Source organism: Cololabis saira, chromosome 6 (genome assembly GCF_033807715.1).
Source record: "Cololabis saira isolate AMF1-May2022 chromosome 6, fColSai1.1, whole genome shotgun sequence".
NCBI classification, from domain to species: domain Eukaryota; kingdom Metazoa; phylum Chordata; class Actinopteri; order Beloniformes; family Belonidae; genus Cololabis; species Cololabis saira.
Genome location: NC_084592.1, coordinates 38,284,078 through 38,299,192, shown reverse-complemented (window position 1 = coordinate 38,299,192; position 15,115 = coordinate 38,284,078). Strand labels below are relative to the sequence as shown.

Here is a 15,115-nt window from a genome sequence, read left to right as displayed (position 1 = left end):
AGCAACAGGTTTAAAAGGTGTTTGCCCAGTTTTGTCCGTCTTGAAGTCGATGGCGTGTGTTGGCCCTCGCCTGGTCGCCAGGTGGGATGGGACGCGTCTGGGGTAGTTCAAGATCTCTCATTTCATCACTTTAGACAGTTTGGTTTTACATCCATGTTGGCTTCAGAGGGAAACTTTTTCAAATTCAGGTCCAAATTTCTGAACCCATGACAACAGAGGTGGTTTATGTCGGGTTTTTTTGTACAATGCGACCAGGGTGTTAGCACATCTAACCTGGCTGCTACAAGTTTTTCATTTTATTGTGTTTTACTCATCCTTAAGTCAAATGTTTGTACCACAGCACTTCAACCATGTTGAGATAGGTGGTACAGCGACAGGCTGAAGCTACCCAGCTGCTGGGTCCCTTCTGGGACAACACGTTTCTTGCGTCTTTATTCTGTAATCGTCTCTACTGTTGACGTTCTGAAGTCTAGAAATAAATTCAGATACCACAAAAGTCCAGAAACGGAAGATTCGTTTTTAATGAATTTGCGTGAACAAGGTTTTAATCAGTTTGTTCATTTCTCCAGCTGTAACAATAAATGTGAAGAAGCAGACAGTAATCCTTCTGCGCTTTTAATTATCGAGTCAAATCAGACGGAGAAACTCTTCAGCCCCTCGAGAACGAACAACCTACGAGCTCCGAACGAGCTCCAACATCACCGCGAGTTCTCGTCGGGAAAACAGTAAAGTGCATCAAGTCCAGCGTCATGGTTACCCAACGACAGAGAGAGAGAGAGCGAGAGAGAGAGGGGTGGGGTGGGAGAGGTTTCCATAGCAACAGCAAGCACGGAGATGAGGCACTGACAGGAAACATGCGGTCAGGTGACAAAGGGGTGTTGTCTGATGTATCATCGTGATGACCTCACACCAGCTTTGAGGTGTCTGTCCATCAGTTAACTGACATGTCCGTCCGTCTGTCCGCAGCTCTGCCTGTGGGTGTCGTGGTTTCCATGGTGACGAGTCTCTATCCATGCATGGACGCGCACACACATGCAGAGCAGCGGTGCTCTGCGATCGCGTCGTCCCTACAGGCCCAGCGACTTGCGGACGATCTTCTGGGCGAGTTTGTAGAACTGCTCTCGGTCCTCGCGCCACATTTTAGACGCATCGACGTTGGCGCCGCTCTCGTCGTTGGGCTCTGCACGGAGGAAGAACAGGAAGTAGTTTATACATGTGAATGTAGTTCTCACTAGGGATGGGCGATATTTTACCGTTCACGATAAACCGTCAAAAAAATTGCTCACGATAAGAATTTGTCATCTCGCGGTAAAAACGACAAATTCCCGTTGGTGACATTTTTGTGTAAACCTGATTCATGGTTCTGTGTTAAATTCACGCACAACGTACGTGAAGGAAGGAAGGAAGGAAGGAAGGAAGGAAGGAAGGAAGGAAGGAAGGAAGGAAGGAAGGAAGGAAGGAAGGAAATGAGCCTGAAAGAAAGTAAGAAAGAAAGAAAGAAACAAACAAAGAAACGAAAGAAAGAAAGACAGGAGCCTAAAAGAAAGAAAGAAAGAAAGAAAGGAGTCTAAAAGAAAGAGAGAAAGAGAAAGAAAGAAAGAAAGAAAGAGAGAAAGAAAGAAAGGAGCTTAAAAGAAAGAAAGAAAGAAAGAAAGAAAGAAAGAAAGAAAGAAAGAAAGAAAGAAAGAAAGAAAGAAAGAAAGAAAGAAAGAAAGAAAGAAAGAAAGAAAGAAAGAAAGAAAGAAAGAAAGAAAGAAAGAAAGAAAGAAAGAAAGAAAGAAAGAAAGAAAGAAAGAAAGAAAGAAAGAAAGAAAGAAAGAAAGAAAGAAAGAAAGAAAGAAAGAAAGAAAGAAAGAAAGATAAATTCCCGTTGATGATGTTTTTGTATTGGTATTTTTTTTATCGTTATCGGGATAAATGCCAGAAATTATCGTGATACATTTTTTAGTCCATACCGCCCATCCCTAGTTCTCACACGTGTTCAGCGTGTTGTAGGCGTGTGATGTACCTGCCAGCATGCTGACCACAGACAGCAGGATCTTCTCCACGCTCTGCACTGGACTCCACCGCTCCGCGCTGCTCTCGTAGCCCATCGGGTCGTCACCCGGAGCGTGGAGGATGGAGATACACACCCGGCCATCGGGATAGACTGACGAGGAGGAGGAGATGGTTTCAGGTGATGTTTCAAAGGTCAAATCGCTCTTATGAAATGGGGACTCTTCTTTTGAAGGTCAGGTGTCTCGCCTCTGGTGTATTAATTAAAGACACTTGACCTTTTCTTCCTAGTATCTCTGAACACAGAAGACAGAAAGTGGAAACTTTCTCTGCAGCCTGAGGACATCTGTGGAACGGTCCGAGTCCTCACAGGCAGATAACAGCGTGTGCACCTGTCAGGTGTAATCAGTTCCATCAGGGCGCTGTTATCAGTGTGAAAACTGCTTCCTGTCCACGCTGAACATTTAACATCCTTATTTAGACCAGTGACTGTGAGATGCATGCATGCGACCATGCACCCATGCATCCATCCTTCCCTGACTGAGATCAGGTCATGGAGGCAGCAGCCTGAGAAGTGACGCTCAGACCTGTTGGTGGGACTGAGAAGATCCTCCTCTTTCTCCAAGCGCTACAGTATGACCTTGGAAGGAATTTGGGAATACTGTCAACTGTCTTGAATGTTTTCCAGGTGTGAATTATCTTTCTCTTTGTAGAACATTGAATACCTAATTGTTTAGAAACGGTTTTTATAACATTTTCCTGATTGAATGTGATGCAATAATTGCTTTTCTAAGATATTTGCTGATGTCTTACCCTCCTGGAATTTTCTTAAACCACTTGAACGCTACGAACCAGCAAAATGCCAAAACATCTGCTGTTATCGAGGTCTGCACACCTGCTGATGATCAGTTCATTGAGGGCTGATGAGACTTTGGCTCATCATCTTAACTCCAGCAGCGAGCGCTTGGTACCGCCCACACAAATATAAATATATTCATCAGGATCAGTACACAACTGTCAGTCCTCACCTGTCCCCACCTGCAGAGATGGTGCAGACCGAAAACATAAAGAGTGAATGTTTCAGCTGCTGAGGGGGCAGGTGGGACCGTGTGCAGACGCAGGTGCTGTCCTTGGGGGCGGGGCTCGTGGCTCTAAGTGGATCCACCGCTGCAGAGACCAAACTCAAACACCTCTTTGTGTTTAGTGTTGAGGCACTTTTCCTCTGAAACCTGAGAAAAATGTTATCAGGAGGCGCAGGCGGTTGGATGTTTACTTCTTCACCCGTTTTATCTGCTGCAGGTTGCCGATGGAGGATCAAACGATACAGTTGCAGCAGGAGGTTCAGCTGAGGGCCATGCTGGCGCTGCATGAGGAGGAGGAACATGATGATGGTGGAGATGATGACGGGTCAGCGGTGCACGCTCTGTCCTCTAATCAGCACTGAGCGTGCTCAGACCATCTCTGCCATGACATCAGCCCACTAATCACGCCGCTAATGACAGCGCGCTAACGCCATGCTAACAGCATGCTAACGGCAGCAGCGCTGTGAGGCGTGTTGAGACGCGTCCAATGACGGGTTGGAAGTCAGACTAACCATCACAGCAGGTTCCTGCTGGCTACTCAAACACAATCAAGTCACTTGACTGGTCATGTGACCAGCGGCCTCGAGTCGCAGCATTTTAATTTTCAAAATAAACAGAGAAAGAAAACAGACACTCATCACGTCCCTCTCTGCAGCTGCAGCAGCCCAAACCTATTAATGCTGGATAGCTACATCAATCTAACAAAACACATGAAATGCTTCTCACCCGGAGGCTCAAAACAGGAAGATGCAAAGCAGTATCACGTAACTTTGTGTATATGGAGGTAAATACTGCCCGAAACTGATACCCTATTCTGCAGGACTATTGACAAGTATTTCCTGCACTTTCACGCAAGGTTGAAACACGAGAATAGTTCTCTCAGGGGACACATTTCAACCCCCATCCTGAACGTCCTGTGAGCGATGGGTTTACCTGTCACACACCTGTGAGTTTGGAGGGGCGGCTACTATACTGAAGTCTTATGTGAATGATCACATGACCACTGTAAATGAAGTACCAGCAGCGGCCAATCTGAGCAAACTACAGAGGTGCAACCAAGAGAAGAGTATTTTTTTAACTCCAAAGTTGCTTTCCTTTCCAACTGCTTAGATCACCATGGCAACTAGGGCTGTTCGATTTTGCCCAAAAATAAAATCTCGATTTTTTTCTCTCAAAATCCGATTTTCGATTACGATTATTTTGTGAATTTGACAAAAGGCAAAGAAATGATTTCAAATATGCTGTTTTTTTATTGAACATTTCCCCATTGGGCTTTAAGTGCAAACTTTGCTCTTATTAAACCAAAAATGAATGAATAAAGTGCAAAACTCTGTAAAATAAGTTGAAAAAGAGTTTTAAAAAATATAATAAAATATAAAGTTTTATCCCTGAAAAAAAAAAAAATCAGCAAATCAGCACTTGCAAACATACAGTAAGTTATATTTCCAATTAAATAAAACAAGACATTTTCTAATTAAACTAAACTGGGTCTTTGCATGCTAAATAATAATGCACTAAAGAGCCTCTCCGATGGGGCACTTGTCGCAGGTATTGAGAGGTATTTCCATCAATCATTAATATGGTATCAATCATTAATATGTGTGCAGACAAGGTTAAAAAAAAAAAAAAAAAAAATCTTTTCTTTTTTTTTTTTAAAGTGAAAAATCGATTTTACGATTTTCACGTTTTAACATCGTTCTAATTACATAATCGCGATTACGATTTAAAATCGATTAATCGAACAGCCCTAATGGCAACTAAGGCCTAAAAACATCCATCCTGCTCAGAAGCAGGTCATGACCAGGGTTTAGGGTTAAATTATTGCTAAAAAACCTCTGAAAGTGTTGGAGAGAGAAGGATCAGACTGATGCGTCATTTTAATTTTGATAACCAGAATAAGGTTGACTGCTGACGGTGACGGGTTGATGTTGGATAAATGTTCACCTGTCAGTTCAGTCAGAGCCTCGCCGGGATCAGTCATCGTCACACATCTGAGGGGTGGACTTACTGTTGGGGTGAAACATGTCACAGGTGAACCTCATCTTGGGAGGACTGAGAGGGTAATCAGAGGGGAAGCTGAGCACGGCAGGAAACACCCCTCCTTCGAAGCACGTGTCCTCGGGACCCCTGAAACACAAAACACAAATCACACCGTGAGCCGTCATACTGAGCCTTCACTTGGTTCTGGGCTCACTAAAGGGGACACTGGTTCTGTTAGCCATCTATCAAAATGATGCTTCATGTGGTGTTTGGGTTTGCTGTTGGTCATTACAGCTGTCATTAAGGTTCTGGAAGTTCTTTATATGGCATTTATGTTCAGTGAGGAGCGTCTAGAGGGCAACTGGGTTGGTTCTGTTAGTCTAAGAAGAGGAAAAGGATTTTCTACTGGTCTAATGGGAAAACGTAAGCTGTAATATTGAAGTTCGGTTGGACTTTTAAGAGGAGGCAACTGTTCTTTAGGCAGCTCTAGACCAGTGATTCTTAACCATAGGGCCGCGGCCCACACTTGGGCCGCGAGCGCCATCTAGTGGGCCGCCAAAAAAAATTCAGTTTTGTACGTGTGGGCCGCGGGGGCCGCGGGACTGCATAACAACTCCCGACCAAATGAGGAGAAGACACTCAGCTAGCTGTACGTGTAATAGTAAGAGAAATGGTGTGTATTTACAGAGAAAATCCTTCATTTTGCACAGAGTAGGTTTAGATCCGCCAGGATCAGGGATCGATTACTTGGGTCTGCGCCCAGAGCGAGCGAGCGCGGCGTGCTCATTTATCCTGACGCGTCCCCGCGGCCGGGGAGGTCGGCTGAGGCTGCCGCTCGGGCGGTGGGCTCCGTCGTTACTGCTGAAAGATGGTAGATGTAGATGCGTGGGCTGACGTGTCTGCTGGACTGGACTGTTCGGGCTTTCGAAAAAGCATCGGAAAGTAACTGCTGCAGCGCGACCAGAGAGCTGCGGTGCGGGCTGTGCCCGTCGCAGCTGATCAGGCTCCGATGAAACCAGACACACTGAGTCCTGACAACTTATTAATGTAAATAACTTAAAGTAAAATCAAACTAAGTTTTGTCCTGGCTGTATTTTTAAATATGCAACCCGGAATGGACAAATTCATCCTGTTCAGTCTTCCCACTGGGACAAAACCAGTGTCTCATGCGTTCAGAGACCGTGGCGTTCAAAGTGCGAAAGTGAAACGCCACTGAAACAAAACACAGTTTTTCATCAAACATATTCACTCAAGTCTGAACTGAAGTCACAGAAAAATAAGCTGAGCATCTTAAAACACCCATGTTTGGGTCCAGATACAGCTGTGAAGCAGCTTTCTCCACAGTGAACATAATTAAAACTAAATATCGTTTCAGGCTCATCAATGAGCACCTCCACATGCATATGAGAACCTGAACCTGAACCTTAAATTGTTAAGATGTGTTTATATTAATTTAGTATAAAAATGTGTTGAGACAATTAACAAAGAAAGGGGAAATTCAAACTGCTGGTAGAGAAATAAAATAAGATAGCATTTGAAAAATAAAATAAAATCTACTTTATTTTTAAGAGAAAAAAATATGTTTAATTCAAGTTAAACATGTTAATTGGCAAATATGTACTTTTTTTAATATAACAGTCTGATGCAGATGTTGATACAACCTTGAGGCTACTTGAATATATATATATATATATATATATATATATATATATATATATATATATATATATATATATATATATATATATATATATATATATATATAATGATGTTCTGGACCTTCGCTTGAGTACATTTTCTCTAAATGGACCTCTTAAAGTTTTAGTTGAATACCCCTGCTATACAGTGTTTATATTTAATGGGCCCCGGGCCACTCTGTACTGAAAAAATTGGGCCCCAAGGTCAGAAAGGTTAAGAACCCCTGCTCTAGACGATACTGAAGCTACTGAAGTTTTGGATTCTGTCATTAAGAAGCACCTAGAGGTTAGGGCTGGGCGATATGGACCAAAAGTCATATCTCGATATTTTCTAGCTAAATGGCGATACTCGATATATATCTCGATATTTTTTCTGTGCCTTAATTGGGGTTTCATCATTTTTTCTGAGGCAAACCCTTAAAAAAAACAGTCAGTTTTAATACAAAGCCTCGTGCCAAATGTCACACAGGTTCCTTTATTAACAGAGGTCTGCACAATATCAAAATGTATAAAACAAATGAAATAAAAATAAACTGCCTGCATATATAGAATAAAAATGCTTCTTGAATAAAATAAAACAAATATCCCTTTCCTGCATAACAATTGGTGGTTGACAGTTGTGCAAATAACAAAACATTTGTGCAAATCTCAAATAAGACATTCAAGTCAATTTGTCACAAAATAAGCTATATCAAAATAATTTAAAAAAAAAAAGTAAAAAAAAAAATATATATATTTAAAAAAAAATATATATATTTTTATATATATATTTTTTTTTAAATCGATATAAACGATATTGTCTCGTACCATATCGTGTTTGAAAATATATCGATATATATTAAAATCTCGATATATCGCCCAGCCCTACTAGAGGTTATATTTACCGTAAGTGGGGAGATACTTTTGGTCAAAGGTGGGTTCTACAGGATTCGCCAATACTTGTGCTGGTCTCTAGAGGTTCCAGATGATAATGGGACTTTTTTTGGGGAACATGCTCCAAAACTCTAAAGATCTGGAGAACGTCCAATAACGAGCAGGGAAGCTGGTTGGTTCACCTGGAACAAGTCATCACCAATTATCTCCACTTCTTTGATGTTCTGCATCGATTCTCTGATCATAACGGCAGGTTCACAACGGTATGGAAGTGAAAACCTCTTAAAATGATGAGTATCAGCCGGCCCTCGTGCAGACATAGCTCTGCTATCAGTGCAATCGTATTGTTTGTGATCACGGCTGAGAGTCAGAGCAGTTGGGTGATAATGGGACCTCAGGAGGATGTTTGAATATCTCAACGCATCTCAGATCCTCAGATCTTCATCTGCGTTCTTTCCCTGATCAGATCCGATCGGTCTATCAGCAGGTTATTTCTGACTCACCTCCAGCAGCTTGATAAAACACATTAGTTTCACTCCTGCATAGGGCTGGGCGATATGGACCAAAAGTCATATCTCAATATTTTCTAGCTAAATGGCGATACTCGATATATATCTCGATATTTTTTCTGTGCCTTAATTGGGGTTTCCCCCAAAGCATTATAGCATAGCATCTCTGTTAGCTTCATTTTTTTCTGAGGCAAACCCTTAAAAAAACAGTCAGTTTTAATACAATGCCTCGTGCCAAATGTCACACAGGTACCTTTGTTAACAGAGGTCTGAACAATATCAAAATGTATAAAACAAATGAAATAAAAATAAACTGCCTGCATATATAGAATAAAAATGCTTCTTGAATAAAATAAAACAAATATCCCTTTCCTGCATAATTTGTGCAAATCTCAAATAAAACATTCAAGTCAATTTGTCACAAAATAAGCTATATCAAAATCATAAAAAAAAAAAAAATGTAAAAAAAATAAAAATAGTAATACCTTTTTTTTTTTTTAAATCGATATTGTCTCGTACCATATCGTGTTTGAAAATATATCGATATATATTAAAATCTCGATATATCGCCCAGCCCTACTCCTGCATCACTAGGACGTCCTCGGACTCTCTGGAGGATCTGATCAGGTTTGGATCGATCGATCGTTTTGTCAGTCACAACCGTTACTGCTCAGATTACGAAACAAAATATGAAACAAATAAATACATTTAAAAAAGAAGGTAAATGGGCATCATCTAACACTGGAAAGACCCGAGGAGGAAGGACAGTCGCAAGTAATGACAAGGTGTGGTGGTGGTGATGTCATGGGGCAGATGGGGCAGGTATGTGGACGTTTGACTGCAGGTTAAATTGAAAGGCAGACTGGAGCTACTGTCACGAAAACAACAAAACAAAACAGGAGCTCAGTTACAACTAATGACTGTGACTCACGCTGCTGCCTTCGCTGACATCACGTCCACCGCAGCGTCTTTTACAGCGAAGGTCCTTTTATGACCAACAAGTGTCTGAACACATGTGACCAGCTGTTGAGGCCGAGTTCAACCTGCTTTCAAATGCCCATGTGGTGTAAAAACTCATGTCTCGTATAAAACTCTGTCATTAACGCTTGAGACTTAACCCGCAGCTAAAAGTTGATCTCAACTGACCTCAAAAACATCCCATCATCCTGGTGCAGGATGTGACGGAAACTTCTGCAACAGGAGACATATCTCCCAGGAAAACTCACCCCCCATGCAGTTGTCATGGATATGAAATCTATCTATAGAGACCAGGTTTTGTACCGGGCTGTACATATGTTTATTGCAGTTGAGTTGGACGTCAGTGGAGATCGACTCACTGTTGGATCCAGCTTGGAGTGGTTTCTGCAAACTGGGTGACCTTAACAAATCTGGAGCTGCTTGGTTACAACTGGTTTCTCAGATTTTAACAGTCGGCGCAAAGAAAGTGCTGGTTCAGAACCAGAAAAACGAGAGCCACGGTGGTACTAAGCTCAGCAGGGAGGGAGATGGAGGAAGTGGTGACGTTGGGGGCGAGTGACGGGTTTATCTACAAACCAAAACACCGTAACGGCAGGAGTATGGACTCCAGAATCAAGCAGAGGTGGCTTGTGAGGGATACGTCTCCACCGCGTGACGGCATACTTTCAGATGCTTCAGTATCATCTACGCGGCTTTATGCATCTCTTGAAGTCATTCATATTTTGGAAACACTAACTAATGTGTCACGTCCATATCCAATACCTTATCCATTCTAATATTCTGAAAAATTGATCATTCTGCCCCCCAAACTTTACATTTAGCTATCCAGACTTTTTTTTTCACTGTTTTACTGATTCAACATTTTATTACTTTTTTCCCCCCCAAAGGACCAAGTTGCAGAGCATCAACGGCTGTTTTCACATATAAAATCATCTTACTAAACCAAATGCAGGAAGTGAATATTAAAAATGAATCTCATTATTTCTTATTTTGTTCAAATTCAGGTTAAATTCCTCATTATAGAGACAGAAAACACCCCGTGGAAGGTCTGTTTTGACTACATGGACTCAGCTGGTGTGTGTGTGTGTGTGTGTGAGATCAGTCAGTGGGTGAGCAGCGACACCTGCTGGTCACAGTCACACTTTTACACTCTAGCAACATATGATTCATGTGTCAGAGAGTTTTCATATGCATCTGAGAGTCCAGACATAATGTGATGCAGTTCTGGTGAATCTGATGCACAGCATGCATCAGTTGCTATGGTGACACCGCTGGTAAGAAGTAAAGCAGCAGGTGGAGGTGTGACGCTGTCCAGCCGGTACTCACATGATGAGCGCCTCCCACTCAAAGAAGTTCTCCTCGTTGGCTGGACCTACAGAACAAACAAAGATTCTGTTTCTGCCGCTTTATCAATATATATATATGTAATACAAATACGTCAGAAAATCTGTCTCATTGTTGCTCAAGAACAAGATTGAGTTCAGCTTCTTATTCTCTCTAGTTCTTTCCAGCTCTCATTGTGCTGGTAAACAGTATTTGGACCACAGGAACCAGCATCTTTAAGAGTTTCTGCCTCACCTTCCTGAACTTCCACAACGGGAATCTGGAGCTAAACCCAGTTTGGGTGGACAATTTCACATCTAAATCTGTCTCATATTTAATATCCATCACAAATCACAATATGTTTCATTTTACCGCAGAAACACTTGTTGGATTAAATGTTGTGTTTAAAAATAAATAATATAAACAGATCTGAAGTGCTATTCCTGCCGTTGTGTTACCAGCGCTGCAGCAAACAGACATTTAACACTTTCCATGTTTCCATGACACTTTTGTACAAAAGAAAATCTGAATTTGTGATAGAGGCAGCGCTGCAGGGGGTCGATGTTTCCATTGAACACTTTTTTCAAATAAGTGTAATTCTCGTAACTCTACAAATCTTGTCCTGCAAGACTTCTCTTCAAAACCCTTCTGGGACAAAGAACCCAGCGCTCCCAGATACGGAAACACACAAAAATCGTTTCCTTTACATTTTGCGATAAAATGGATTAACAAATCGCCTGAAAAACAAAACCTGGAAGTTTAAAAAGTGAGAATTTTTTCGAATTAGTCATTTTCATTGCATGATTTCTTGGGTTTTGAGCAAATCTGGGGTAAAGGAAACGCCACTAAAGACAGGGCTGAACTTTTATTTGAGCTTTTTGGAAAAGAGGTCTGGGTACTTCTGGCTTTCGTCTTGATAAAAAAAAAAACATGTTGAAATGTTTTATTCACAACGGTTAAACACAACCGCGGAGAATATGAGGGTATGTCACGGTAACAGTGGAACCTCTGTGACCGTGGATACTTTTGTGCAACTTTTGTCAGGCTAAATTATTGGTCAAATCTGATAAAGATGAAAAGATGGAAACAGGTAAAGTGATCTAAGCAAGAGAAACTGAATCATGCAGCCAAAGAATGAGATGAAGCGGGTCTGAAACTGAATCTATTTATCCATCTTGGTTTGAATTTTAATCTCATGATGATTTCTTCGGATTCTAGGAGTAAATATCTGCTGATAAACACGCTGCTGTTGGGATTAGACCTGATACCTGCAGAATCTACAGAAAGACAGTAGTAAAACACTGCTCAAACTCTATCAATCAGAAACAACATCTCTTTAATTGTTGTCTTTAATGTAACACAGATGTGGTCAGCGTGTGGTTCTGAATGAACCGAGATGAGATTTTGCAGGTGAGCCCTGCAGTTTATGAATGAAAACATGAACTTTGGCGTTAGTGTGGAGGCTCCCTGAAACCTCTTCAGGGGGCCAAGATCGTCACAAGATATGAGCAAAAGAGTGACCTACAACTGAACACGACAGGATATCATCTTCAGGTAGAAACTATGAGCTGAACGATGATTTTAAAATGACCCGGTGATCATGTTGCGTTAGCTCACCTGCAACGATGCCCTCAGGTGGGTTCAGAGTCAGCTCTGAAACACAAATACACACATTATTAACCTCTCAATCTTTCAGCCTCTGCAATCACTTCAAATCCAAACACCAAAAACATAATCGTCATCGTATGACATTTAATGATTCTACATGAATTCATCAACTTATCTGAAACATGTAAAAAATACATAGAACTAAGACCATATTTCAGTCGGCGTTCACTCCGATGGTTTGTTCTAGACCATTAATAAGCAACCAAATATTCTGTTTTTTCTTTTTGATTAAAGTCCTCATATTTCACTAGAAAAAAAAAAAAAGCCCAAATAAAGAGTCAATGTATGGTTATGTATGGTTCGATAAGCTGAATAGTTTCAATAAGCTATTCAACTTTGTTTACGATGGTACATTTATTATTTAGTGAATATTATTGTCCTTTTTAATTTTATTGATTTATTGTTCTGCTGTTTTATTTATGTATTTTTTGTGCTTATGTTCGAAATAAAATATATCAATCAATCAATATTACAATATTCATGTCTGCTCAGAGTTGCATTGATCTATCCCTAAAGTCTTGCATTTATGATTGAGAATTAAACAATAAAGTATCAATGGGGTTAAGATCTGATCTCTGCAGTGACGGCAGAACGTCTCATGCTCACTTGAACCCTGTCTTACAGTTTAAGCCCACTGAATCCTTGTAATTGTAGAATATCCTTGTGCCATCCAGAAAAGTAAAAAAGTCTGAACTGAGGCGTGACCAGCTGAAGAAACCCCAGACCATGATGCTGCCACCAATTCAATTCAATTCAATTCAATTTTATTTATATAGCGTCTACTACAACAGAAGTTGTCTCTATGATCTTTCCAGGGACCCAAAACATGACCCCAGAGCAATTGGCAGGTAAAAAACTGGGAAAAGTGGGAGAAAAAAGACACAGATCTCCACATTGAAATTAAACAAATCAAACATACAATTATTTCCACTCACTTTAAACACCACAGGACTGTACAGGCTCTTTTTACCCTGTAGTCCAGTTACCTGCCCCAGGGTGATGGGAATAACTTGTATGCTTCCCAAGAAATGTAAGATTTCTTTTTAATCCCCACTGACAGGGTTTCCCTCAGCTTAGGTGGATGTTAAATCCCAATATACACAGTTCTCTTCACATTGTAAAGTACTCTCAGTTTCACTATGAAAGATTATAGAAATAATTTCCATATTTAAAAGAACTCATGATTCTATATAACTCTCCATACTCACTTAGACATATGAATTTTCCTTTTTTCTTTGTTCCTAGAATTTTAAAAGAGGTTGGTAAAAGATAATTTTATTTTAAAACGTTCTATTACTTCTTTTCATTGTTTTAAGTTGGCATTATATTCTCATCTTAAAACAAATTGCCTATGTTTTTAATTTATTTATGTATTTTTGTCCTTTTGTCTATTTATTTATCTTTTCTCTCTGTTATGTTATATTTATCTCATTGTTTCGGTTATTCAATTAGTCTTCTTTGTAACTAGACTTATGTGTGTAGGGGTTGTGTGTGGGAGGGAGTGAGCAAGATGTATGTGTTTGTTTTATGTCATGTATGTCTGTACTGTAATTTAATATATTGTAATGTTGTATGTTTTATGGGACCCCCTAGAAAATGAGATGTTACATCTCAAGGGGCTATCCTTCAATAAACTCTAAATCCAGTCATTATTTAATTTTGATCTTTTAGTATTATTTCACTTTTTCTGTGTCTTTAGTTTCTATCATCAATGTCAACCTTTGGTGAATTCAGCTGTATCTGCTACTTTTTTTTACATCTGAATAATTTTTTATATACCTCTTTATTCGTATATTTTTGCTGCTCTGATTATACATCTGTAGATGCATTGGACTGTCGTGATGAATGTCTGTGAAGGAAACAATAAAAAACATAATTGAAAAAAAAAAAAATAATAAATTCTAAATTCTAAATTTCCAAAGCAGTTTAGTTTGACAGAACCCCCTCACCCTGGTTAACCGGTTTAAACAGGGTTATTAATCTGGTGATCAGGATAATCCTACTGTACAAACCCCGGGGATCGTTATTGTCCAACTTTCTAACGTTTCCATTATGTGTTTTTTTGTAGATACACATAATCACTTTTATGTCTACCGTGTTTGTGCTGCTGAAGTCACAGACATGAAGCTCTGACCAAAACAAAACCAGATTAGTTCTTACTGCGTCGCTGTGCGGGACACCAAGCGAAAAAAACACCACGCCGAATCACTCACGGTGATCAATTTCCAATCAAACATGTGAATTCATAGTGTGATGTTGTAGGCGTCAGCTAAGAGAGGCGAGCAAAGCTTAAATCTCGACGTGTTTCCACAGAGTTCGCTTCACTTCAGGTGTGTAGCTACTTTGCTAGCGCCGCAACTTCCGTCCCTGGTGAAGGTCCGGGGACGGTACTCACGTTTGTATTCGGCCATGAGCCTCTTCAGCGCTGTTCCAGCCATGACCTTTTATCAGGGACGGAAAACTAAAATAAAAGAAATTAAAATAAAAAACGAAAAAGCAGCTTCGAGTTTATGTTTAACAGACGCAACGGTCTCAGCGCCGACCTTACTGCGCATGCGTACGGCGGTTGCGTGATGACGTGTGAAGTGACCTGTTGTCTCCGGAGCTCAACACTAGATAGATATTCTTTACCTCGTTTTGCAAATTAATAAAAATGAGCAATCCAGATGCTCTGTAAAGAGTTCTGCTTTCAAAGGCAGAAGCAATGTCTCGTCTAACCTATGCTGCTCAATCTTTACACATTGATAATAACGCAATATATATGAGATATATATAAGATATATGACACTTTTTTTTTTGTGGAAAAAACCCCCACTACCTACAAAAATCTGTCACTTTAAGCACCTATGACAAAGGTGGTTTAAATTTTATTGATTAATAATACCTTCAAAAAAACAAATAATGAATAATATATGAAAAACACAAAGGCTGTAGCGACCATCAGCATCTGTAAATCACTAAACTTGTTTACATGAAACTTAATCTTGCTTTTTTTGTTTATTCCCTGCTG

At 40.3% G+C, this 15,115-nt stretch overlaps 1 protein-coding gene across 1 annotated transcript; it reads right to left on the bottom strand.

The window, feature by feature from the left end:
- Nucleotides 1–499: 499 nt before the first annotated feature.
- On the bottom strand, nt 500–14,664 carry ube2g2 (ubiquitin-conjugating enzyme E2G 2 (UBC7 homolog, yeast)). The gene is made up of 6 exons (XM_061724562.1): nt 14,501–14,664; nt 12,055–12,090; nt 10,441–10,486; nt 5,086–5,204; nt 2,009–2,149; nt 500–1,180 (listed from the first exon to the last, which is right to left on the bottom strand). The coding sequence occupies exons 1-6, from the start codon at nt 14,541–14,543 to the stop codon at nt 1,068–1,070; spliced, it is 498 nt and encodes a 165-aa protein (XP_061580546.1). The 5' UTR covers nt 14,544–14,664; the 3' UTR covers nt 500–1,067.
- Between the last annotated feature and the right edge of the window lie 451 nt (nt 14,665–15,115).